This window comes from Scyliorhinus torazame, chromosome 4 (genome assembly GCF_047496885.1).
Source record: "Scyliorhinus torazame isolate Kashiwa2021f chromosome 4, sScyTor2.1, whole genome shotgun sequence".
Lineage (NCBI taxonomy): Eukaryota > Metazoa > Chordata > Chondrichthyes > Carcharhiniformes > Scyliorhinidae > Scyliorhinus > Scyliorhinus torazame.
The window spans coordinates 106,651,442-106,675,997 of NC_092710.1; the positions used below are offsets into that span (position 1 = coordinate 106,651,442).

The following is a 24,556-nucleotide window of genomic DNA, read 5'->3' on the forward strand; positions in this document are numbered from 1 at the left end:
GTGAGAGGGAGGGTCAGTGAACGAGTTGCATTGGCGAGTGACAGTGAGGTTGGGGCTGCATTGGGAGGGTCAGTGGGGGGGGGCTGCAGTGGTGAGGGTCAGTAAGGGTGCTGCAGTGGTGGGGGGCTGCATCGGGGATGGACAGTGGGGGGGGGGGCTGCATCGGGGAGGGTCAGTGGGGGGGGGCTGCATCGGCGAGTCAGTAAGGTGGGGCTGCAGTGGTGTGGGCCAGTAAGGGGGGCTGCAGTGGCGAGGGTCAGCAAGGGGGGACTGCAGTGGCGAGGGTCAGTAAGGGAGGGCTGCAGTGGCGAGGGTCAGTAAGGGCCTTCACTGCAGTGGCGAGGGTCAGTAGGGCCTTGACTGCAGTGCCGAGGGTCAGTAAGGAGGGCTGCATCGGGGAGAGTCAGCGGGGGGGGACTGCAGTGGTGAGGGTCAGTAAAGGGGGGCTGCAGTGGTGAGGGTCAGTAAAGGGGGGCTGCAGTGGCGAGTGTCAGTAAGGGGGGCTGCAGTGGCGAGTGTCAGTAAGGGGGGCTGCAGTGGCGAGGATCAGTAAGGGAGGGCTGCAGTGGCGAGGGTCAGTAAGGGGGGGGCTGCATCGGGGAGGGTCAGTGAGGTTGGGCTGTGTAAGAGATGGTCAGTCAGGTCAGGGCTACAGTAGGGAGGGTCAGTGAGGTCAAGGCTACGGCAGGAGGACCAGTGAGGGGAGACTGCATTGGGGAGGGTCAGTGAAGTTGAGGCTGTGTTAGGAGGGTCAGTGTGGTGGGGGCTGCATTGGGGAATATTGGGGGGCTGTATAGGGGAGGGTCAGTGCGGGGGAGGCTGCATTCTGGTGGAGTCTCTCTGTAAACTCTGCCATGATGCAATGATGTTTTGGAATGAATTAACTTTGCTGAATTTGTGCAGAGTGAGCTCAACTCCTCCCATATCATTGAGCAGAGGTAGCTATATGTGAATATTGAAGTTTGTTTACCCAAGATTGGACTCGTCTCCCCTAAGGATATGTGGGAACAAACATTCCATTATGCAATTTGACTTGAGGAGCTTGAAAGTGTATCACCCAATAATCTAATTTTAATGCATAATCATCAAAATATTTTCAAATTTCACTGGGAGAGACTGATTTTCTTTGAGGGGGCGGAGGGGAGGTGCGGGTGAGGGGGTTCTATAAATTCCATGATTCTGGTCCACTAAATAATCTGCCCATTTTATATGATCTTACTTAAGATAACTTACTTTGCTTCCATGGTTTCGGGTGGCATTGTCTCGGCAATTACTCCGCTGGTCTTGATTTTTCACAGGATTTTCAGTCCTGCCGTTCATTCTTTGAGAGGCTTGGCTTTTGTGAGCTTTGCTCTTTTAGGCTCTCCCTCTCTTCCTGGCCCCCACTCCCTCGCTCTGGGTACTGTCCCGTCTCGGCTGCAGTCCAACTCTTTTTTTTCATTCTGAACGTTATTAATTTTCGCAGATGGCAGAACTGGGACTCGGCCAACCGCGTGGTGGAGCGGGGAAGGCTTTTCAGGAAAAAGAGACTGTGCTGTTTGGAAATGGAAGTTTAAAAAATAGCGCCAAACATTCAGGCGCCAAGAAAGCCCTGGGGCTGAGTGTGGACGCTTGGGATGCTCCTGCACCGCGCCGTGATCAGGGACCGGAGCACAAAGACCAGCGTGATTTTGTGGGAGCTCAGTTGAGCAAGATGCGTATTTCCTCTGGCACTGAACGCTTCTCGCAGAGCACGTCAGTGGAACACCACTCTGAGGCAAGTGAGCGGCGTTCAATCCAGAACAAGAATGCAACATTTCCCACGCAAATCGGTGACAAATATCGGACGAGCAGCGAGCAAAAGGCCCCGGGCCAAATCCAAGGCAAATCCGTCCCTTCAGCTCCAATTCTAGAATTTCAGGGTCTCCGTCACCAAGTGCCGGTGAGGGACTTGGTTGAAGCTGAGCTCCTGAACAAAAATATCGCCGAGCAACTTGAGAAGGGAATCCAGACCGTTTCGCAAGTTCAGAATTCCCATGGCAAGTACCTGAACAAAATTAACTCTATAGCTGGCTTGTACCTGGAGGCCAGCAAACAGAAAATATCCTTCTGTGCAGCAGTGAAGGAGGGGATCATTGAATCCTCTGTCGCCCTCGGGTTTCTGGAAGCTCAAGCTGCAACGGGCTACATCGTCCACATGCAGTCCGGTGGAAAGTGCACCGTGCTGGAGGCAATTGAGAGCGGCCTCGTCCCCCTGGAGTTCAAGGAGAGGCTGCTTCAGGCAGAGAAGGGAGTCACAGGGTACTTGCACGGCGCAAAGACTTTGTCCATATTCCAAGCCATGGACAGCAAGCTGCTTCCGAGACAAACCGGAGGGCGGCTGTTGGAGGCTCAGATCGCGACGGGGGGGATCATTGACCCGGTGCGGAGCGTTAGGTTACCGCTGGAGACCGCGTGCAAGCAAGGTCTCCTCAACCGCGACACCGTCCAAAGCCTCTACAAGGTGCACGGCAGCACCAAAGGCTTTCAGGATCCCAACAGGACGGCGCGAACCATGCATTACGCGGAATTGATGAGATTGTGCGTGGTGGATTTGGAAGGGAATTATCTTCTCCTTCCCTTGGGGACACGGAGGATTTCCACTCCCTCCCCTGCAAGGGCGTGCACCATTTCAGTGGTCGATACCAGCACCAAATCGGAAGTAACTTTATACGATGCGTTTCTGAAGTACTACATTGAGAGACAGACCTACCTGGAACTTTCAGCACTGCAGTCCCAGTGGAGGGAGACTGTTGATGAGTCACAGTATTTTCTGACCGATAGTAACTCTGGGAGGCAGTTCAGCATTAATGATGCCTTAAGCCAGGGTAACATTAGCCAAACAGATCTTAATAAATACCGAGATGGCCACATCACACTGACTGAACTGGCTGACATGTTGTCGCGTAGGGCCACAGTAGCCGCCAATCTCAATAGTCCCGTTGCAGGCATTTGGGACCCTAATGTGTGCCGCAGAATTTCTGTCCTTCAAGCCATGCGTCAGAATTTAGTGGAAAGGTTGACCGCCACTCGATTGCTCGAAGCACAGGCTTGTACCGGCGGGATAACTGATCCAGCAACTGGGAAGAAATACTCCATTTCAGAGGCCTTGCGGAGAGATTTAATTGACAGTGAAATGGCTGCTGGCATCCAAAAATCTGAGCAGGCTTGCAGGGGCTTCCTTCAGCCAGGGGCACCGGCGGCATTCCCAATCGCAAAAGCTTTACGGGAGAACCTCTTGAGCCCTGACCTAGGTCACCGATTCCTGGAGCTGCAGTATGTGACCGGTGGGTTGGTGGACCCACATCTGCAGCAAAGGATTTCCTTGGAGGATGCTCTGAAAACCGGTCTCATTGATGACCAGGCTGCACAGAGACTGAAGGACGAAAAGACGCATGCCAGGAATTTGGTTTGTCCAAAAACTAAACAGAAGGTTACTTACAAAGAGGCTTTGGCCAGAGCCATATTCGACTGCCACACAGGTTTGCGACTGTTGGAAGCAGCTGAACATTGTCATGCTCTTGGTTAATTGCTTCACTATCTGCACCCCCTGTCCCATCTCCATTTACCAAACCCTCTCTGTTTATGTATAAGCTGTTGCTGTCTTGTCTAAGGCTTTGGCTGAGTTCGCTTTGTCCCACCGTGTAACTCAGGCTTAAACACTTAGTTGTCCTCCAATATCTTGCCCCATTGCTAATTTCTCACAAGCCAGTCCAGTCAGTGAGTATTGAGATGTGATCTGACTTTGGGAATGTTACAGCTGAACCCTGATCCTCTTTTCACAAGCATTCCATCAGGAAATCGCTGGGTGAAGTTCGGCAGCACCTACTCTGGCAGATCTTTCTTTCCTCCCATGCTCCCCCTCGTCCCGGGACACTGAGCCCAATTGTCATGCCCCCATCACCATTCCAGCTGCGATCCAGTGTGGCCAGGACTTAACCCTGGGAGCTTCCTGGATTATCCTGACAAACAACCTGGTTACAAACTGACCTATTGCAGAGTGTAACTTAGCTGCATGTCCCCATTTTCTCTCTCCCAGATATCTTTCAGTGCCACCAACCAACTTCATCCCAAACTCTGTTTGCTTTTCTCTTAGATGACCAAAGATGATACAACTGAGATCATTTTGTGTGACTACCCCTGTGCCTGTGCAGAATTCTGCTCAGGACCTCAAAATAGTGTCGGTGATATCAACTAGGAATTATGATTCATTTCAATAGCTGGTCTTACTCTACCCCACTCAGCACATGGCAGTGCCACATCTCCCGATGGAGGGCGTTCCTCTTTGTGAAGCAGAGTTTTGGTCTTTACGAGTGCTGTGCAGTCATCATTCCTACTTTTGCGGTCATGGACAGGTAGATTGGTGAGGGCAAGGCCAAGTAGGTTATCCCTTATTGTTGTGTATTAGCACACCAATTATGTGATTGTGTTCCCTCGATTGAGTCACGAATATTACTCCGCCGTTTTATATTTCAACACCCGAAGTCAGGGGTTCCCAAACTGTGGATGATGACCCCCATTGGGGTCACGGGATGAGATTTTGGGGTGGCGAGCTCTGAGGTAGCAGTGGTGGCTGTGGAGCTCTGACTGTCTTTTGGCAGCTGCCGGACCCCTTTTAACACCCATTTGCTGTTCTATCAATGGGTGCGGCTTAATCGCCCCACGAAAGAATAAAAAAATAAATAAGATAATTTATTCCACGCATAACCCTGGTGAAAAATGACAGACATGGGCACTGGCATAGTGGTATTGTCACTGGTCTAGTAATTCAGACACCTTGGGTAATACCCTGGGAACGCTGGTTTGAATCCCGCCGCTGCAGATTATGAAATTTGAATTCAATAATAATCTGGAATTAAAAGTCTAAAAATGACCATGAAACCATTGCCGTAAAAAAACACCTGGTTCATTAATGTTCTTTTGAGGAAGGAAATCTGCTATCCTTACCTGGTCTGGCCTACATGTGACTCCAGACCAACATGACTCTTAAAGTGCCACTCAGCTCGAGGACAGTTAGGGACGGGCAACAAATGCTGGCCTTGACTGCGACGGCAACATTCCTTGACAGAGGAAAGAAGAAAGAAATTAAAAGAAAGGTACTGTTCATGGAGAAAGTCTATTGGCAGCACGGTAACACAAGTGGATAGCACTGTGGCTTCACAGCGCCAGGGTCCCAGGTTCGATTACCCGCTGGGTCACTGTCTGTGCGGAGTCTGCACGTTCTGGTGCTCCGGTTTCCTCCCACAGTCCAAAGACGTGCAGGTTAGGTGGATTGACCATGATAAATTGCCCTTAATGACCAAAAAGGTTAGGAGGGGTTATTGGGTTATGGGGATAGGGCTGAAGTGGGTCGGTGCAGATTCAATGTGCCGAATGGCCCCCTTCTGCACTCTTATGTTCTATGGATTACGGGATTTACAACACTTACTGATAATTGTTGCCATTTTTGTGAGTTACTATCATAATCAGGAATGTACCACCTGAGAGGGAAACTGGTTCAATAGTAACTTTGATCAAGAGAATTATATCAACGTTTGATGGGAACAGAACCAGGGGAGTGGAATTAGTTGGTTTGCACTTTCAAAGAGCTGACCGTGTCCATTGGGCTGAATGGCTTTTTTTGTTATTCATTCATGGGATGTGGGTATCACTGACTAAGCCAGTATTTATCACCCATCCCTAATTGCCCCTTGAGAGGGTGGTGGTGAGCCGCCTTCTTGAGACGCTGCAGTCCACGTGGTGTAGGTACTCCCACAGTGCTGTTAGGGAGGGAGTTCCAGGATTTTGACCCAGTGATAGTGACGCACTGCCGATATATTCCCAAATCAGGATGGTGAGTGGCTTGGAGGGGAACCTCTAGATGGTGGTGTTCTCATGCGACAACTGCCTGTAACCTTCTCGATGAGACCGTACATTGGCTTTCTGGGCAAGAAATGTCTTAAAAAACCTAACTCTGGGTTTAACAGTGATATCTACAGGGACCCATGATTCCCATGAAGTCGTTTCACTTAACATTGCAACTTTCAAGAACCCAACCAAAACTTTAAATTGGGACTTAGTAGAGGTTAAATTCCAATTTCAATTCTAATTCTAATTTCCTTTCTGCACTTAGTGGTGAACTACGGCAGACTTGCGTCTGTTTCCACAGCTAGTTATTCCTGGGCAGGTTGCTAGTCAGCTGCCAGAGGTTTATAGCTTGATGGGTACCGTTCTGCATCAAGATGGGGCTGTTTAGCACAGGGCTAAATCGCTGGCTTTGAAAGCAGACCAGGGCAGGCCAGCAGCACTGTTCAATTCCCGTAACAGGCGCCGGAATGTGGCGACTAGGGGCTTTTCACAGTTACTTCATTGAAGCCTACTTGTGACAATAAGCAATTTTCATTTCATTCATTTCATTTCATTTCATGATGGCTGATCAGAAGTCTCTCCTGCTTTCACCGCCTGCCATTGAGCATATTAGAATGACTTAGAATTTACAGTGGAGAGGGTGGCCATTCGGCCCTTCGAGTCTGCACCGGTCCCTGGAAAGAGCACCCCACTTAAGCCCACACCTCCACCCCATCCCCGTAACCCAGTAACTCCACCCAGCATTTCTGGGCACTAAGGGCAATTTAGCATGGACAACCCAGCTAACCTGCACATCTTTGGACTGTGGGAGGAAACTGGAGCACCCGGAGGAAACCCACGCAGACACGGGGAGAACGTTCAGACTCCGCACAGACAGTAACCCAAGCTGGGAATCGAACCTGGGACCCTGCAGCTGTGAAGCAACTGTGCTCACCATTATGCTACCATCCTGCCCTTTTCCGGTTGATACTCAATCTGCTTGTCCTTGTTAGTAATGTACCTTCCTTGGTCATCAAGTCCTGGATTGGGACTCAAACCTGGAGCTTCTGGCTCAGAGGCGGCGACGTTACCCACTGCACCAGGCGGAGGTCAAACAGACAGATATCGGGGTCCAAATTGGTACCAATGACATTGGCAGAGAAAGGAATTAAGTCCTGCAAGCAGAATTTAGGGAGCTAGAAAGTAGATCAAAAAATAGGACTCATAAGGTAGTAATCTCTGGATTACTTCCAGTGTCTTGCGAGTGAGTATAGAAATAGGACGTGAGGCTGGATGAGTGTGTGGCTGGGGCGATGGTACAGGAATGGGGGCTTTAGATTTCTGGGACATTGGGGCCGTTTTGGGGGATGGTGGGACCTGTACAAAGGCGAATGAGTTGTACCTGAACCAAATGGGACAAGTGTCCTTTCAGGAAGGTTTGCATGTGCTGTTGGGGAGGGTTTAAACTGACTTGGCAAGGGGGGTGGGATCCTGAAAGAACGTTCTGCAAGGGCAGTTGTATAGCCAAAATGAGAAAAGACATCACGTGAGTCAGGAAGACACAGATGTTATAGGCCAGGTAAATGACAGGGGAGTTTGGCAAGATTGGATGGTATTTATATTTATGTGAGGAGTTTGACAAACAAGACATGAGTTGAGGGGACAGATTAAAACATGGGGATATGGGGCGGGATTCTCCGTAATCAGCGCGATGTCCGCCGACCGGCGCCAAAAACGGCGCGAATCAGTCCGGCATCGCGCCGCCCCAAAGGTGCGGAATTCTCCACATCTTGAGGGGCAAAGCCCTTACCTTGAGGGGCTAGGCCCGCGCCACTGATTTCCGCCCCGCCAGCTGGCGGGAAAGACCTTTGGTGCCCCGCCAGCCGGCGCGGAAATGACTTTGCCGGGCGGCGCATGCGCGGGAGCATCAGTGGCCGCTCAGGGTATCCCCGCGCATGCGCAGTGGAGGGGGTCTCTTCCGCCTCCGCCATAGTGGAGACCATGGCAAAGGCGGAAGGAAAAGAGTGCCCCTACGGCACAGGCCCGCCCGCGGATTGGTGGGCCCCGATCGTGGGCCAGGCCACCGTGGGGGCACCCTCCGGGGCCAGATCGCCCCGCGCCCCCCCCCCCCAGGACCCCAGAGCCCGCCCGCGCCGCCGTGTCCCGCCGTCCCAAAGGTGGTTCAATCCACACCGGCCGGCGTGGGTTGACAGCGGCAGGACTTCAGCCCATCGCGGACCGGAGAATCGCCGGGGGATTCCCGGCGCGGCGCGATTCACGCCCCCACCGAATATCCGGTGGCGGAGAATTCGCGACACGGCGGGGGCGGGATTCACGTCGGCCCCCGGCGATTCTCCGACCCGGTGGGGGGTCGGAGAATCGCGCCCATGAATCATTGCTGTCACTGAGACATGGTTGAGAGAGGGGCAGGATTGGCAGCTCAATATTTCAGGATAAAGGATCTTCAGGCGGGATAGGGAAGGAGATAAAAGAGGAAGGGGTCACAATTCTGATTAGGGAATCAATTACAACAGTAAGGAACGATGACATTATAGAAGGCTCTTCAAATGAAATCGTATTGATGTAACCTAAAAACCAAAAAGGAGCAATCACATTGCTGTGAGTGTTCTAAAGGCCCCCTAACAGTCTGAGGGAAATAGAAGAGCAGATATAATAATAATCTTTATTGTCACAAGTAGGCTTACATTAACATTGCAATGAAGTTACTACGAAAAGCCCCTAGTCGCCACATTCCAGCGCCTGTTCAGGCACACTGAGGGAGAATTCAGAATGTCCAAATTACCTAACAGCACGTCTTTCGGGACTTGTGGGAGGAAACCAGAGCACCCGGAGGAAACCCACGCAGACACTGGGAGAACGAGCAGACTCCACACAGACAGTGACCCAAGCCGGGAATCGAACCTGGGACCTTGGAGCTGTGAAGCAACGGTGCTATGTTGGCAATTTTCCGAGTAGTGTAAAAATAATAGGGTGGTAATCGTGGGGGATTTCAACTTCCCCAACTTCAACTGGGGTTTTCACAGTGTGAAAGGTTTACACGCAGCGGAATTCTTAAAATGCATCCAGGAGAGCATTTTAAGCCAGTATGTAGGAGGTCCTACGGGGTGAGGGGATTGAGATCTTGGACTTAATTTTGGGTAACAAAGCTAGGCAAGTGGTTGAAGCATCAATAGGTTGTTTTTGACCACTGCAGACGCGATGGGCCAAAGGGCCTTTTCTGTGCAATAGTCCTCCATGACCACATGACCTCCTCGTGGTTTAAAAGGTGCCGTTAAAGGCGCGTTGCTTCAGTGCATCTTGTGGATGGTGTACTCTCCTGCCACCTTGTGTAGGTGGTGCATGGAGGGCTGTCCAGGGGATTGCTTTGACCTGGATGGCATCTGAGCTTGAATATTGTTGGAGTAGCACTCATCCAGGCAGGTGGAAAATAATCCACCACACTCCTGTTGCAACTCGGATACAGGTCAACTGGTGTTACAGACTAAACTCTCATTATCGTAAAATAATATCCTTTAATTGACCTTACCAGGTTACCACAAAAGTATCAAAACTCCACTATAAAGGGCATCAAAAGCTCCATTATACACAGGACCAAAACTCACTTCTTAGACCTAAATACCACCCATTAAGAGGAAAAGTAATCAGATTCCCTCTTGGTTGATTCCAATGTCCTCTCTGCATCCCAGACCCAGTGTGCTGCTTCTTTCCGATGGTTGTCCTGCAGGTTGTCGCTCCCAATGTCCCTTTGTGTCTTTTTAACCAGATCCTGCTGGCACTGATCAGTTCCTCAGCATATACTCACAGGACAGGCAATGATCAATCACTGTCTTTTGGCACAATCACTGTCTTGTGGTCACAAATGCTTCAGGGTCGTATTTCTCCCAGGCGGTCATGTTTCTGAGCACTTGCACACACAGGGGTCTGTGTTCAATCACTGTCCACCCGAGGCATAGCAACAGCCATGTTTCGCATGAGATGACTGCCCAGTCAGCTCCTGTACCCACTCTGTGGCTGCACATCCTGTTCTTTGCTATGGATTACAATTAATGCTGCTCCCACAATTCTTATGCCGATACAGAGTTAGCCTTTTTAACCATCAGGCTTTGCTGGTCTCTTCAGTCTTTCCATCAGGCTACACTCCTGACTTGTATCTTGTAGATGGTGGGTAGGCTTTGGGGTGTCAAGAAGTGAGTTACGCCACAGAATTCCCAACCTCTGACCTGCCCTCGTAACCGCAGTATTTAGCAGTGCAGTTTCTGGTCAACAGTAAACCCCTATCAATGACCTTCCCTCCACCGAAAGGGTGCTGATAGTAGGGGATTCAGCAGTGGCAATGCCATTGAACATCGAAGGAAGATGGTTGGATTCTTTCTAGTTGGAGGTGGTCATTGTCTGACACTCGTGGCACGAATGTAACTTGCCAGTGTGACAGTGAATGTTGTCCGTGTTTTGCTGCTTCAGTACCTGAGGAGTTGCGAATGGTGCTAAACACTGTGCAATCATCAACGGAAACCCCCACTCTGACCTTACGGTGGAGGGAAGATCATTGATGAAGCAGCTGAAGATGGTTGAGCCCAGGACACTACCCTGAGGAATTCCTGCAGCGATGTCCTGGAGCTGAGATGACTGACCTCCAACGACCAATACCATCTCCTTTGTGCGATGTGTGACACTAAGCAGTGGACAGTTTTCCCCTGATTCCCGTTCAGTTTTTTTGCCTAATCTTGTGCTTATCATTCTATCATATGCCTGTAATGAAGCATGTTTAAAACGTGTTGCAAAATGTGAACTCAATAAACTTTGCCAGTCTCCTTGATTGGATCAGGTCTTTTTTTATAATGGCAATTGTCATTATTAGGTTTGCATCCTCAGAAGCTTCTCTCATGGTTTACCTGACCAGTAACAAAACAATGACGTGCATAGTGGGCTGGATTCTCCGTTGGGAGACAATGCTCTCCAGCTAGAGCTGAATTGCACTGATTTTACGATCCCCTTTGAGTCGTAAAGCGGGGTACAATTCAGTGTCCCACACAAATTTATGCATGGCGTGGAATCGAGAGATTCGCTAGGAATCCCGCTATTGGGCCGCCATCTTGAGCGGGCAGCCTGATAGCGAGGTCCGCGACTCGAACAACCAGTAAATCTCTCCCCCCATCCGCAAAGCAGCCCCCACCCCCGAATTGGCCCTATGCCCTCCTGTCCCAAGGAGGGGGGTGATGGGGAGATTCCCCCCCTCCCCTTCCCCCCAACCGGGATCTCTGTAATAGGGGGACTTCCTCATACTGGCTCATGCCTAAAGGAACTCCCTCCTCCGACGCCCTCTCCACGCACAGACCCCCCCCACCCCCCACACCACAGAGACCCCCCCCCCAGGAAAGGGACACATGTCTGGAAGCAAGAAAGCAGTCCAGACAGGGGCAGTGAGAAGCATTATAGCTATAAATCTTATCTTGCAGTTCCACGTGTCCACTCCTCGAAGAAGAGCAACTGCAAGAGAGCGGCTGCGCCTGCTTCTAGTTCCCACCGATCCATTATCTGCAAGCCATCCATAGCTTTCGAGTTGTGGTCTGTGATTGACAGCTTGTAAAAACTATCTGCAGCTTTGACCCATTCATATCCTTTCATGCTACAGTGGCCTGAGTGGTGAAACCCCAATGTTTATAAATGTTGACCACATCAAAGAAAGCAAAATGCAGCACGGTAGCACAGTGTTTAGCACAGTTGCTTCACAGCTCCAGGGTCCTAGATTCGATTCCCGGCTTGGGTCACTGTCTGTGCGGAGTCTGCACGTTCTCCCCGTGTGTGTGTGGGTTTCCTCCGGGTGCTCCGGTTTATCCCACGGTCCAAAGATGTGCAGGTTAGATGGATTTGGCTTGCTAAATTACCCATAGTGTCCAAAACGGTTGGGTTGGGTTATAGGATGGATGTGTGGGCTTGTGTAGGGTGCCCTTTCCAAGGGCCGGTGCAGACACGATGGGCACAATGGCCTCCTCCTGCACTGTAAATTCTATGATATGATTCTATGAAACGATTCTATGAAATCACGTGCTTGTAATACATTTGCATCTCTTTTTGGAGAACCACGGAAGGCTGGAGCATTGGGCTCAGGACTGCTAAATGGATACAAATGCGTCATTAAGATCCATTTGCATTTGTTTACACCTCCCGCCTGCGCGCATCGTGGACCTTCTGCATACCGCCAGCAGAGGGGTCGGAGCATCAAGTTCTGAGCGGCACTTAGCGCTGTCCCAATTTCCACCCGATTCTCCGTCCCATCAGGGAACGCATCCCGGGCATTCCGTGATGGAGAATCCCGCCCAGTGTCTTTAACATGGTTGATGTCCCAAGGAGCATTATAAAACAAAGGATGACACCGTGCAACTTGAAATCTTAGGTCGGGGATCAAAAGCTTGGTCAAAGAAATCGATATTAAGGAGTGTCTTAAAGGAGAAAATTGAACAGAGATCCTGAGCTTTGGACCTCGGCAATTAAAGGTGGCTAGAATTAGAGAAATGCAGATATCTCAGAGGGTTTTGGGGCTGGAGAGGGTTACGGAGATAGAGGGGTGCGAGATCCTGGAGGGATTTGAAAACAAAAATTAAGAATTTAAAATCAAGATGTTCTTGACTGAGAACCTTTGTAGGTGAGTGGTGATGGGGAAAACAGGACTTTGTGTGAGTTAAGTCATGGACAGCAGAGTTTTGAATCACCTGGGGCGGGATTCTCCAAGCTCTGTGCGGGCTGGAGAATCGCTGCAACCGCGCCCCGACGCCGGCATCTGATTCTCCGAGGAGTGGAGAATCGCGCCAGCGCATTCGGCGCGGCGCCAGTTGCGGGCCGCTGTCCACGGCCGGGCCGCCGATTCTCCAGCCTTGATGGGCCGAGTGGCCGCGCGGAAAAGGCAGAGTCCCGCCGGCGTCATCCACACCTGCTCGCAGCCGGCGGGAACTCTGCGCACAGGGCCGGGGGGGGGGGGGGGGGGGGGGGTGGCGGAGGGCCTCCGATGGGGTCTGGCCCACCAGTCGGCGGGCCGGCCTCTCCAACACCGGCCCTATTTTGTCACACGGCCGGCCCCTGAACCCCTGCGCCATGCTGCGTCGGGGCCGGCGCGTTGAGGAAGTCCCCCGCACATGAGCGGGTTGGCGCGGTGCCACTGCCCATGCGTGGGTTGGCGGCCCAGTTGGCGCCGGGAAGGGAGGCTGGAGCGGCGTGAACCACTCCAGCGCTGTTCGGTAGTGCCAGCGCCCGTTTCACGCCGTCGTGAAACGCGACGGCGTTCACGACGGCGCGGACACTCTGCCTCCAAATCTAAAGGTGATGAAGGCATCATTGAGGTTTTCTGCAGCAAATGAGCTGAGACAGGGGTGATGTTACAGAGTTGAAAATAGACAGTCTCAATTTTGGCATGAATATGAGGACGAAAACTAATCTCGGGGTCAAATGTCACACCAAAGTTGTGCACAGGCTGGATTAATACAGTTGCCAGGGTGAAGGATGGTGTTTGTAGTTCTGCAGCAGAGTTTGGATTGGGGACTAAAAACATTGGCATTAGTCTTTCTAATGTGTAATTAGAAGGAATTTCTTCTCATCCAGTACTGGATGTCAGTTAAGCATCTGATAATTTGACAACAGGGAAACATGTGGTTTCGCTGCACTTCATTTTCTTTGATGTGGTCAACATTTACAAACATTGGGGTTTCACCACTCTGAGGTGGCAGTGTGGTAGAGCTGGGTGCTGCCAGCGCACATGTGAAAACCAAGGTTGTGTTCTACCAATCATGGCGCGAAAGAACAGCGTGTAGTTAAGATATAGGGAGGGCCAAGGATTGATCCTTGGGGGTCACCACAGGGAATGGTGTGGGAGTGGGAAATAAAACCAGTGGAGTGATTCTCTTGCTGTAAGAATGGAATCAGGTAAGTGCAGTTCTGTTGGAGAAAGGTGGCGTGGTCAACTATGTCAAAGACCATAGACAGGTTGAAACGAATGTGGACTAGCTGAGCTATATGGACCAAGAACTCCCAACTATGATACATGATCTATTCTGAGCAGGGTAAATAATGTTTCCCAGTTATGGAGGAAATTCATTGCCCAGGCTTCCTAGTCCTGAAATGTAATCCTGTGAACCCTTGCTGCAAAATCCTTTGAGAATGTTGAGTGGAGAATATGGTTAGGCTCAGCTCTGATGCTTAGTCGGTCAAATAGTCTGCCACCATCAACTGTTTAAGCTAGCGGCTAATGAATGGTCTCTGGGTGGTGCCAACAGCGGATGAGTTGTATCCGTGGCATTGTAGAAGACCAAGAACTCAACGGACTAACCTATCAACCTTGGTGTGGACGTAAAATGGGCAGCAATTAGTCGCTGGTTAAACAACCTTTCAGATAGGAGTGGGTGGATCGGTCGGGGGGCGGTGGTGGTGGGGGGAATAGAAAATCCTAAACAAGTAGGTGAGGGCCAGTTTATCGCACCCCATAATGGAAGGATGCGCAGATATCCAGGTAATTAGAACATAGAACATTACAGCGCAGTACAGGCCCTTCGGCCCTCGATGTTGCGCCGACAGCTGATGTTTGTCTCGGTGTGCACCCCTGGGAATAATCTGTAGAGTCCTGCATACAGAATTGGTCAGGATAAAACTCGAATTGTTGTTCATCCGTTGTTTCTGACTTTATTTTAAACAAAGATGAGCATTTTCTGCTTCTTTGACAATGCTTTCCAACACTTTCGACAATCTGCTGGTCTCGAAATTCAAAAAGAAAGTTTAATGAAGCATGTAAATATTCCGATTCTTCGAATTTGAAAGATGCCATCGTGAGTTGATATATTTTCCATTGTCAACATGAACTATACTTAGTGAAGGGTGAATAGAGAAATGCTCTTGAAAATCACCAGTGTATAAGATGGCAATTTTCAGCAGAATCTCTCAATCCCTTTTAAAGAGGAATGGCTTCAAATGTTAGTCTAGATTCTATAACGTTCCACTTGGTTTTGAAGGATCATCACTAACAGTGTTTGGGCACTATTTATAACAAAAATCCTTCAGACTGTAACTAAATTACTACTTTCCAAATAAAATGTTTTTCTTTTTTTACAGTTTTTCCTTATCTTCTGTTTGATCAGTTATTAGTCACTTTTTTTTCTGAATGTATATTGTGCATATTTTGGGGGATGTACCGTGCAGACTTTGCTCTTGTATTGCCACAACATTGAACACAGAAAATGTTTTCAGGGGAAATGTTACGAATTTCGAAATGGAAGCACAAAAATTCCTGAAACCCACAATTGGCTAGGCATCATCTGCAGGAGTAACTTCAAATTTGGAGGTGTAACTTTTACATCAGAGTTAAAACTGAGAGTCACATCCAGTGAAAAATACTGCATTCAGTTTAGCAAGCAATATGTGCGATGTGTGGACACTAAGCAGTGTGAGTCGTCCCCCGCCCCCCCCCATTCCCGTTAAGTTCAATTTTGTCTCCTCTTGTGCTTATCATTCTATCATATGCCTGTAATGAAACATGTTGCAAAATGTGAACTCAATAAACTTTACCAGTCTCTTTCATTGGATCTGGTCTCTTTTTACAATGATAATTGTCATTATCAGGTTTGCTGTACCAATTAATTTGGTGCGTTTATGGCTTGTTGCCTGTATTAGAAAAAATATCAAGTTTTGGTTCTTTTTGCTCGGAAATGTCTTCAATGTTTGATGATATGTCAAATCATTTGATTTGTCGACCAATTTGCTTTTAAGCTCCAGATCAATAAATTTGGGAAAGAGGGAGTGAGAGGAGTTTTGAAACATGCTGACTCATGGTGGTTATTTCTTATTGACTCCCACCTTGTGGGAAGTAATTGAGGGTTCAGCACTACCAACGAGATTGTTTTGAATACGTCTTTTAACTCTGCTAGAAATCGGTGGAAGAAGCAAAGCAAGAGCATGTTGATAAGGTGGGCGAATTGTTGAAATGGGTGTCCGAGAAGAGCAAGAGCTTAGCCAAGAGGCAACTTGAACCTCCGGCGGAGCGAGCTGGAGTGGAAACATCGCTATCTGAGAAAGAGGTATTGTAGACCACGCACATTTTATTTTTTACATGGAACATCCCATTGGATCTACATAGGAGGGGGGGGGAGTCTATTCTGTCCTTCCAAGAAGTACTGTTTGTAATGAAATGAACATTTTAGGTCCTTAACTGAATGCAATATGTTCAATTGAATCACTTTCCTTAGTGGGTAAAACCAAGTGGGAAGTTGAATTGGCTCCATGGTGGACTCCATGTAGGTACAATGACGACAACAGCTTGCTATTACGTAGCACCTTTAACCTTGTAGAACATCACAAGGCTCTTCACAAGGGTGCAATTAAAAGTTGACACAGACTGACCAGGAGATACTGGGAGAGGTGACTAAAAGCTTGGTCAAAAGTCTGTGCATCTTATAGGAGGCGTGGAGAGGTTTATGGAGGGAATTTCAGGGCTTAGGAGGCAGGCAGCTGAAGGCACAGCCGCCTATGGTAAAACATTTTTTTAAAAAATAATTTTTATTAAAGGTTTTCATAAAATATCAATCACAAAATGAGAAAGAAAAAAGAACCCAACAGGGTTAAGTACAAAACACAATCTAAAAAAGCAACCCCCCAAACCCCTCCCCCCCCCCCCCCCTCCCCCGTACCTAAATAATAAATTAACATTAACACCCCGACTTAAGACAACAGGTGTATACACCCCCTCAGACCCTTCCAGTGTAAATAACATAAACAAAAATAAAGGAACCCCCACCCCCCCGAGCTGCTGCTGCCATTGACCAATGTCTATCGTTCTGCCAGAAAGTCTAAGAACGGTTGCCACCGCCTAAAGAACCCTTGTACCGACCCTCTCAAGGCGAATTTCACCCGCTCCAATTTAATGAACCCTGCCATATCGCTGATCCAGGATTCCACGCTTGGGGGCCTTGTATCTTTCCACTGAAGGAGAATCCTCCGCCGGGTTACCAGGGACGCAAAGGCCAGAATTCCGGTCTCTTTCGCCTCCTGCACTGCCTATGGTGAAACATTGAAGAACGTGGAATGCGGAAAGAGATTACAGAGATAGGAAGGGGGCCAGTCCGTGGAGGGATTTGAAAACAAAGATGACGATTTCCAAATCCATGCAGATTGACAATTCTCCAATGCTGTTGTTCGTCCCTGGGTCATTTGAGGAGCTTTGGAGTTGTCAACCCAACACTCGGACTGGGATTCGCTCCACTTAACTCCTGATACCAGGCAAGGTCAATCCCAGCCTGATGAGCAATGTCCATGCTGATGAATTTGATTTCCACAGCATACACTTGTGGCTCTCTAAATTTGGATTTTTGCCAAACTATACCAGAATATTTTTGGACTTAGTTAAATGCGGTGTTTCCCATGGGTAGATAGTGTAAGAATCCCATATCAAGTTGTCGAGAAAGCTCAACTTGAGTCAGGTTCAGTGGTTTGCTCTGAGGATACCTAGGTTTTAGCGAACCTCTTATAGCATTAATCAGGTACTCATTCATAGACATAGGAAACTGGAGAAGTTGGACCTTAGCCAAGCTGTTCTGATAAAACTATATCACTGGCATCTATCCAGCAATGTGGAAAATTGCCCAGATATGTCCTGTCCACAAAAAGCAGGACAAATCCTACATGGCCAATTACCGTCCATTAGTCTACTCTTGATCATCAGCAAAGTAATGAAAGGGTTTATGAAAAGTGCCATCAAGTGGCACTTATTCAGTGCTCACTGACGCTGAGTTTAGATTCTGCCAGTCACTCAGCTCCTGATCACATTACAGCCTTGGTCCAAACATGTACCGGCCTCCCCGAACAGGCGCCGGAATGTGGCGACTAGGGGCTTTTCACAGTAACTTCATTGAAGCCTACTTGTGACAATAAGCGATTATTATTATTATAAGGGCTGAACTCGAGGCGAGGTGAGAGTGACTGCTCTTGACATCAAGATTGTATTTGCCGGAGTGTGGCATCAAAGAGCCCTAGCTGCATATTCGCAGCTCATAAATGCCAGGCAATGACCATCTCCAATAAGAGAGAATCCAATCATCTTTTGACATTCAATGGCATTACCATCACTGAATCCCCCCAACATCCTGGGAATTACCTTTTGACCAGAAACTGAACTGGACTAGCCATATCAATACGATTGCTGCAAGAGCAGGTCGGAGGCTGGGAATTATATGGAGACTAACTCACACCCTGACTCCGCAAAGTCTGTCTATATACAATGACACAAATCAGGAGTGCCACCTGATGGCACTTTTCATAAACCCTTTCATCACTTTGCTGATGATCACTTGCCTGGATGTGTGCCACTCAAGTAGCTCAACGCCATCCAAGACAAAGCAGCCCGCTTGATTGGCAGCCCATCCACCACTTTGAACATCCACCTCCTCCACCACTGCACCCAGCGGCAGCAGTGTGTACCATTTACAAGAGGCACTTGGACAGGAGCAGTTCAAGAAGGTGGCTCACCAATATGTTCTCCAGGGCAATTAGGGATGGGCAATAAAGATGCTGGTCTAGCCAGTGACACTCATGTCTGTTATTTTTTAAATTTAGAGTACTCAATTCTTTTTTCCCCATTTAGGGGCAATTTAACATGGCCAATCCACCTACCCTGCACATCTTTGGGTTGTGGGGTGAGACCCACGCAGACATGGGGAGAATGTGCAAACTCCACACAGACCGTGTCCCGGGGCCGAGATCGAACCTGGGTCCTCGGCGCTATGAGGTGGCAGTGCTAAACACTGTGCCACCTTGCCGCCCGACACCCACATCTGTGAAAGAATATATAAAACAAAAATCTGTCCCTTGAACTTGCTCCACCATTCAACTAGATCATGGCTGATCTTCTATTGCGATGCCATTTTCCCTACTATTCCCTTATCCCTTGATATCTTTAATATTCAGAAATCTATTGACCTCTGTCTTGAATATACTCAATTACTAAGCCTCTACAGCCCTATGTGGGAGAGAATTCAAAAGATTTACCATTCCTCCTCATCTCAGTCCTAAATGCCCACCTCTTATTCTGAGATTGTTCTCTGGTTCTAGACTCCCCACGCCGCCCAAACCAGAGAAAAGACCATTCCTCCATCTACCCTGTCGAGCCCTGCAAGAATTTTGTACACTACAATGCTATCACTTCTCATTCTTCTAAATTCTGGAGAATATAGGCCCAGTCTCCTCATTCTTTTGTAAGACAAATCCTGACATCCAGGGATGAGTCTGGTGAACCTTTGTGCACGCCCTCTATAAGTATATCCTTCCTTAAGCAAGGAAGCTAAAACTGTACACAATAGTCCAGGTACAGTCTCATCAATGTTCTATACAATTGCATAAGGAATCTTTACCACTGTACTCAAATCATCTGGAATAAAGGCCAACATACTATTTGCCTTACGAAATTGATTCAGGATCTAATATCTCAATTTGGAAATCCTAATTTTTGCATATCCCATACTTCCTGTGTCAAGCATAAAGATATAACTATCAGCAGGACCTTAAACTCTAGAATTTCCTCCGTAAATCTCTCCACCTCTCTTTCCTCATTTTAAAATCGTCGATAGAACTTACCTTGCTGACGGAGTAGTCAACTAAACCTCCCAATGTGGTTCGGTGCAAAATTTTAGTTGAATACGCTCCTGTGAAGGGCCTTGGGATGTTTTCCTGTGCTAAAGGTGGTACATAAATGCAAGTTGTTGTTGAAACAAAACAGACATCTCACTTCATTTTGTTCCAGGTCAGCCTCTGACTCCGGATTCATGCTGCAGTTATATTATTGTCCCTTCGTATCTATGAAGAGATCCTAGTGCAACAATGTATTTGCGCATATTAGACAAACCTCCTAAATCAACAAAATAAATAAGTTGGAGGTAGTTCCAAAGGAAATTCAGCCGTCATCTCCAATGTCACTCCATATGTGTCCACTCAAACATGCCTATCGGGTGAAGTAGCTGAAATTTGGGAAGTAAATAATAACTCTAGGCCTTGAGAACAAGATTATTATTCTTATTTTAACATCCCACCTTTTGAATATAACTTTCTGAAGAGAATTGGAGAAAGAAAAATTGCAGGGCTGTGGAAAAAGGGTAGGACGGTGGGACATAATGGACCAAGTGGCCTCCTGCTGTGTTGCATCTTCCTGTGGTCTCATCCCCTCGTATCTTAAACTTATTTGAAGTGGCCTTGACCTCACCATTGCTGTCATTTTAGTTGTATGAACCCATGTGGACTAATAGAAAAAAAACTGCATGTCAACCTTGAGTTTTTAGAGTATTTTTAAAAATAAATTTAGAGTACCCAATTATTCTTTTCCAATTAGTGTGGCCAATCCACCCACCCTGCACATCTTTGGGTTGTGAGGTGAGACCCATACAGACAGGGGAGAATGTGCAAACTCCACACGGACAGTGACGCAGGACTGGGATTGAACTCGGGTCCTCAGCGTCGTGAGGCAGCAGTGCTAACCTCTGCACCACCTTGCTCCCCTTCAAAGCTTTTAGAGTAAAAGGGAGGTTAGTTCAATTTCTGGGTTCCACCAGCAACAGTGAAAATCCCTCCTATGGGTGGAGGTGGGAGGGGAAAATCAAGCAACTGGACCTCAGATGGTGTTTCATCACCCCCCCCCCCCCACCTCTATTTACTGTGCAGCTCAACGTATCATTGGCAGAAGTCTGTGAGTGGGTTGCAGCTGCTGTTTGAGAAATCAGTGTTTTATTATTGTGTTTTGCTTTTTTTAAGCCAAATGCTAAATCCTCCATTTGACAGTCCAAATGAAAAAGGATATGAATGTCTGTTTAATTGGTGGCGATGCTTGCTTAATAGTTTCTGCCAAGACTTCGACCTACTTCACATAGCACATTTATTTCTGAAATCTTGTCATGATACGTTCTTCAGGAAATCTTTAATCAGCTATATTGCTGTTGATTGTGTGTGTGTATGTGTGTGTTGGTAGAGATCGTTTGCATTAAGTGCTATTATGTTGGGTAGTTTTGGATCCCACACTGTTCAATGGAGAATATTTTTCAGAGCACAATATTTTGCAGTTTTGGACTGGTGATGTTATAGATAGAATCATACAACACAGAAGGAGGCCATTCAGCTGTCACACCAACCAGTTAATCCCACACCCCCACTCCAGAGTCCTGAAAATTCTTCCTGTTCAATTCTAAATCCAATTCACTTTTGGAGAAAGTCTTCTCCTCCTGTCCCCTAAGAACATCAAGAGGCCGTACAGCCTCTCAGGCCTGTCCTGTTATTCAATAAGATCATAACCTATCTGTATCTTAACTCCATCTGCTCACCTTGGTTCCATGACATTTGATAGATTTTTATTTGGCAACGGTATTAATCTCAGTTTTGAAATGTTCAATTCACCCTCGGAACCAGCGGATTCTTGGGGGCAAAAGAGTTCCAGATTTCCACATCCCCTTTGTGTGAAGAAAATGAATGCATGAAAATCGCTTAATGTCACAAGTTGGCCTCAAATGAAGTTACTGTGAAAAGCCCCTAGTCGCCACATTCCGGCGCCTGTTCGGGGAGGCCGGTACGGGAACTGAACCTGCGCTGCTGGCTTTGTTCTGCTTTACAAGCCAGCTGTTTAGCCCACGGTGCTAAACCAGCAGTGCTTCCTAACGTCATCCTAGAATGGTCTGCGTGCCTTTCGATAAATGCTTTTGAGGAAACTGTGTGAATGTTAGAAAATCTGAGGATAAAACAGAAACTTTGAATGAGTTGATTGTGTTCGCGCTATCTCTGACTTGTTCCAGGTACTTCATGTGGAACTGTCGAGCAAGAAGGACCAGATTGATGAAGCTGTCCACGTGACACAGATGTTCTTGGCTAAACACAGTGACAAGTTAGTTTCTTCTCTTCCTCTGGTTACATTCTAGCATAACCCTTTCAACCAGATGTGTGTGGGTTTAAATCATATGTCCTCCATATGTGGTGGGAGGTTAATCATTTGTGGTACCTTTTCAGAAAATTGTCAGATAGGTTTTAATCCTTCCCACTTATCTAGAAATTACTCTCTAACTTTTATTCAAAGGTTTCTCTGAATAAAATTGAAGACTTGCATTTATAAAGCACTTTTCAAAATTGTCCCAAAGTGTATTACAGACAGTAGAGCACTTTAACTTTAAAATATCGTCAGGTTGCAATATAGGCTGTGGAGTTGACCATCTAACTCAACAACCTCAGCTGAATGTGCTCCCTCTATTGATCCAGGCCTTGTCCGATTGTTGATCCAGCTCCAGTTGAATTGGTTCTGGATATCTCCATGCTTCTGGTGTGGCACTTTGAACACTTTTGTCATTAATGCAACAGAAATAAACTTCCAACTTGTATTCATTTATTACACTCAGTGTTGCAAGACAGAGTTGTTAACACTATTGCCAGTCTTATCTGATAGTGATGTCTTTATGCTTGACTGTCATTCAGTCGCTTTCCCAAAATACTGATCACACTATTGCCGAATTGGTCTCTGCAAGAATCCTGGCAATATTGGGTTTCCTTGTTAGTTTTATGTAGCTGCCAACTAGAGCAGGTGCAGCATCTTTGTCCTTTCTGTGCCTTTTTATTCTCCGCCCATTTGGGCACAGCCTCCTTATTAATGGGATCATTCTGTATTCATATCTGGGATGGAGCGTTTGAGCCATGAAGAGAGGCTGGATAGGCTTGGGTTGTTTTCTTTTGAGCAGAGAAGGCTGAGGGGGGACCGGATTGAGGTGTATAAGATTATGAGTGGTATAGACAGGGAGGATAAGAAGCCGCTGCTCTTTTAGATGGTCAGTAACAAGGGGGCATAATTTTAAGTTGAGGGGTAGGAGGTTTAGAGGGGATTTGAGGAAAGGATTTTCACCCAGAGGATGGTGGAAATCTGGAATGCACTGCCTGGGAGGGTAGTAGAGGCAGGAAACCGTAAAACCTTTAAAGAGAACGTTGGTGAACACTTGAAATATTATAACATTCAAGGCTATGGGCCAAGTGCTGGAAAGTGGGATTAGTGTAAATTTAGTATAGTTTTGTCGGTGCAGGCTCAGTGGAATGAAGGGCCTCTTTATGACTCTATGAATTCCTCCAGCCTGTTTCTAGGATCCCTGGCTGGTGGTAATAGATGATGTAGAGAGAGGATAGTGCTGAATTAGATTCTCCGATACACATGCTGCGGAATTCTCCGTCAGCGGGATCCTCCGGTCCGCTGGCAGCGCGCCCACACCTGCAGGTTTCCCGACGGCGTGGGGTGCCCACAATGGGAAACCCCATTGGCCAGCAGTGGGACCAGAGAATCCCGCTGCCAGCGGGGGGGTGCTCCGTGCCGGCAAACGTGGCTGATGGACTGGATAATCCCATTCATGATCACTGAAGCTTCTCTTGCCTTAAGTCCTGAATCATTAATCTGTAGTCACCAGGGCACAGCTATCTGCTTCTTCACTTCAGGGCAAGTGCATTGCTTGTACATGGAATAGCTTCCTTTAAATCTAGCACGTAATACTTTCCTCATTAATTGTTACCTACCTTCAAGAGCAAAGGCGTAAGGAGTTCGGATTGAACTGATTACTTATTGTTCCAAATCATCCAAATGGCAAGTTCATCATTTATGTGGTTTTGTGGTGTTCTATAACTGAGTTTATTTTAAACTGGATCTGTTAATGTTGATAGAAAACTCAGTTTTTTTTCTCTGTTATTTTTTTAACATAGAATATCAGAAGAAGATAAACAGCAAACGGAGAAACAGCTCGAGTCTCTTCAGGAAGCTTACGATAAGTTGTGTGAGGAGACTTCGGATGATCTCCAGCAAGCGCAGAGCACGCTCGCTGAAGAGGCAGTGGAGAAGGTAAAAACTGACTCCGGGTTCAGGGAGATGTTTAAGCTGAATTTCGGCAGTAGAGCACAGGGGGGTACCTTGTCATTAACCATCCAAAAATCATGAAGTTTGTTCAGCAAGTTTGTTCGCAAAGATAACCTCAATCAAAAGAAATGAATGGGCTGGATTCTCCGGCTCCTCAGCCGCGCATTCATCACTGGCACGCCGTTCGCTGGCGGCAGGATTCTATCTTCTCGCCATGCCAAACCGTCTGGAAACCTGCGGGCAGGGGTGCGCTGCCAGCAGGAGAAGTGAATCGCAATGGTTGGAGAATTCCAGCCAATGTTTCTTTTATTTTAAATAACTGAAATTGTGATATTCTCGAGAGATGGATGTTTTTAGCTTTTGCTTGAGCAAGGAATAGCTTTTGCTGAGCTGTAGAAAGCACTGAAGCTGCTGTATGCTGTAAACATGTATAGCATGGTCATCATAATGTTGAATACATAATTCGTCCCTTTCTCTGTAAACAGAAGCATGGTGCTTAAGCTCTATACAAGTACACTTTGAGTGGTGTTGAAGACTTAAGAATAACCCTCTTTTGCTTCCTCTTGTGACTAACCCTTTTAAACACATAGATGATACTTTTGCATTAAAGGATGTGCATGCAGGACATTAAAAAAACATTATTACTTCTGTCGACACCAATACCGGGCTTCACTTTTGCTGTTGCATCGCTAACATTCACCTCCCTGGTAAGTACCCATTCTTCTATCATGTGGGCACAGTCGGAGTATATTTTGCATGAACGGGTTGTGAAGAGCTTGGAGGTACTGATTGTTTGGTGTTTGCTATTTTGCT

At 47.5% G+C, this 24,556-nt stretch overlaps 2 protein-coding genes across 21 annotated transcripts in view; both read left to right on the top strand.

The window, feature by feature from the left end:
* dst (dystonin) overlaps nucleotides 1-24,556 on the top strand; it is a 779,292-nt gene that overhangs the window by 430,903 nt on the left and 323,833 nt on the right. For all 20 annotated transcript variants that reach the window (XM_072498412.1, XM_072498427.1, XM_072498428.1 and 17 more), the window contains 3 exons: nucleotides 15,771-15,920; nucleotides 21,663-21,751; nucleotides 23,593-23,728. In XM_072498412.1, coding sequence (XP_072354513.1) covers nucleotides 15,771-15,920; nucleotides 21,663-21,751; nucleotides 23,593-23,728 — 375 coding nt within the window. The remainder of the gene's footprint in view (nucleotides 1-15,770; nucleotides 15,921-21,662; nucleotides 21,752-23,592; nucleotides 23,729-24,556) is intronic.
* On the top strand, nucleotides 826-10,681 carry LOC140410376 (desmoplakin-like). Its single transcript, XM_072498432.1, has one exon. The coding sequence runs from the start codon at nucleotides 1,466-1,468 to the stop codon at nucleotides 3,545-3,547; it is 2,082 nt and encodes a 693-aa protein (XP_072354533.1). The 5' UTR covers nucleotides 826-1,465; the 3' UTR covers nucleotides 3,548-10,681.

Coding starts and splice junctions, on each gene's coding strand:
- LOC140410376 (XM_072498432.1), top strand. CDS start 1,466: ATGGCAGAACTGGGACTCGGCCAACCGCGTGGTGGAGCGGGGAAGGCT.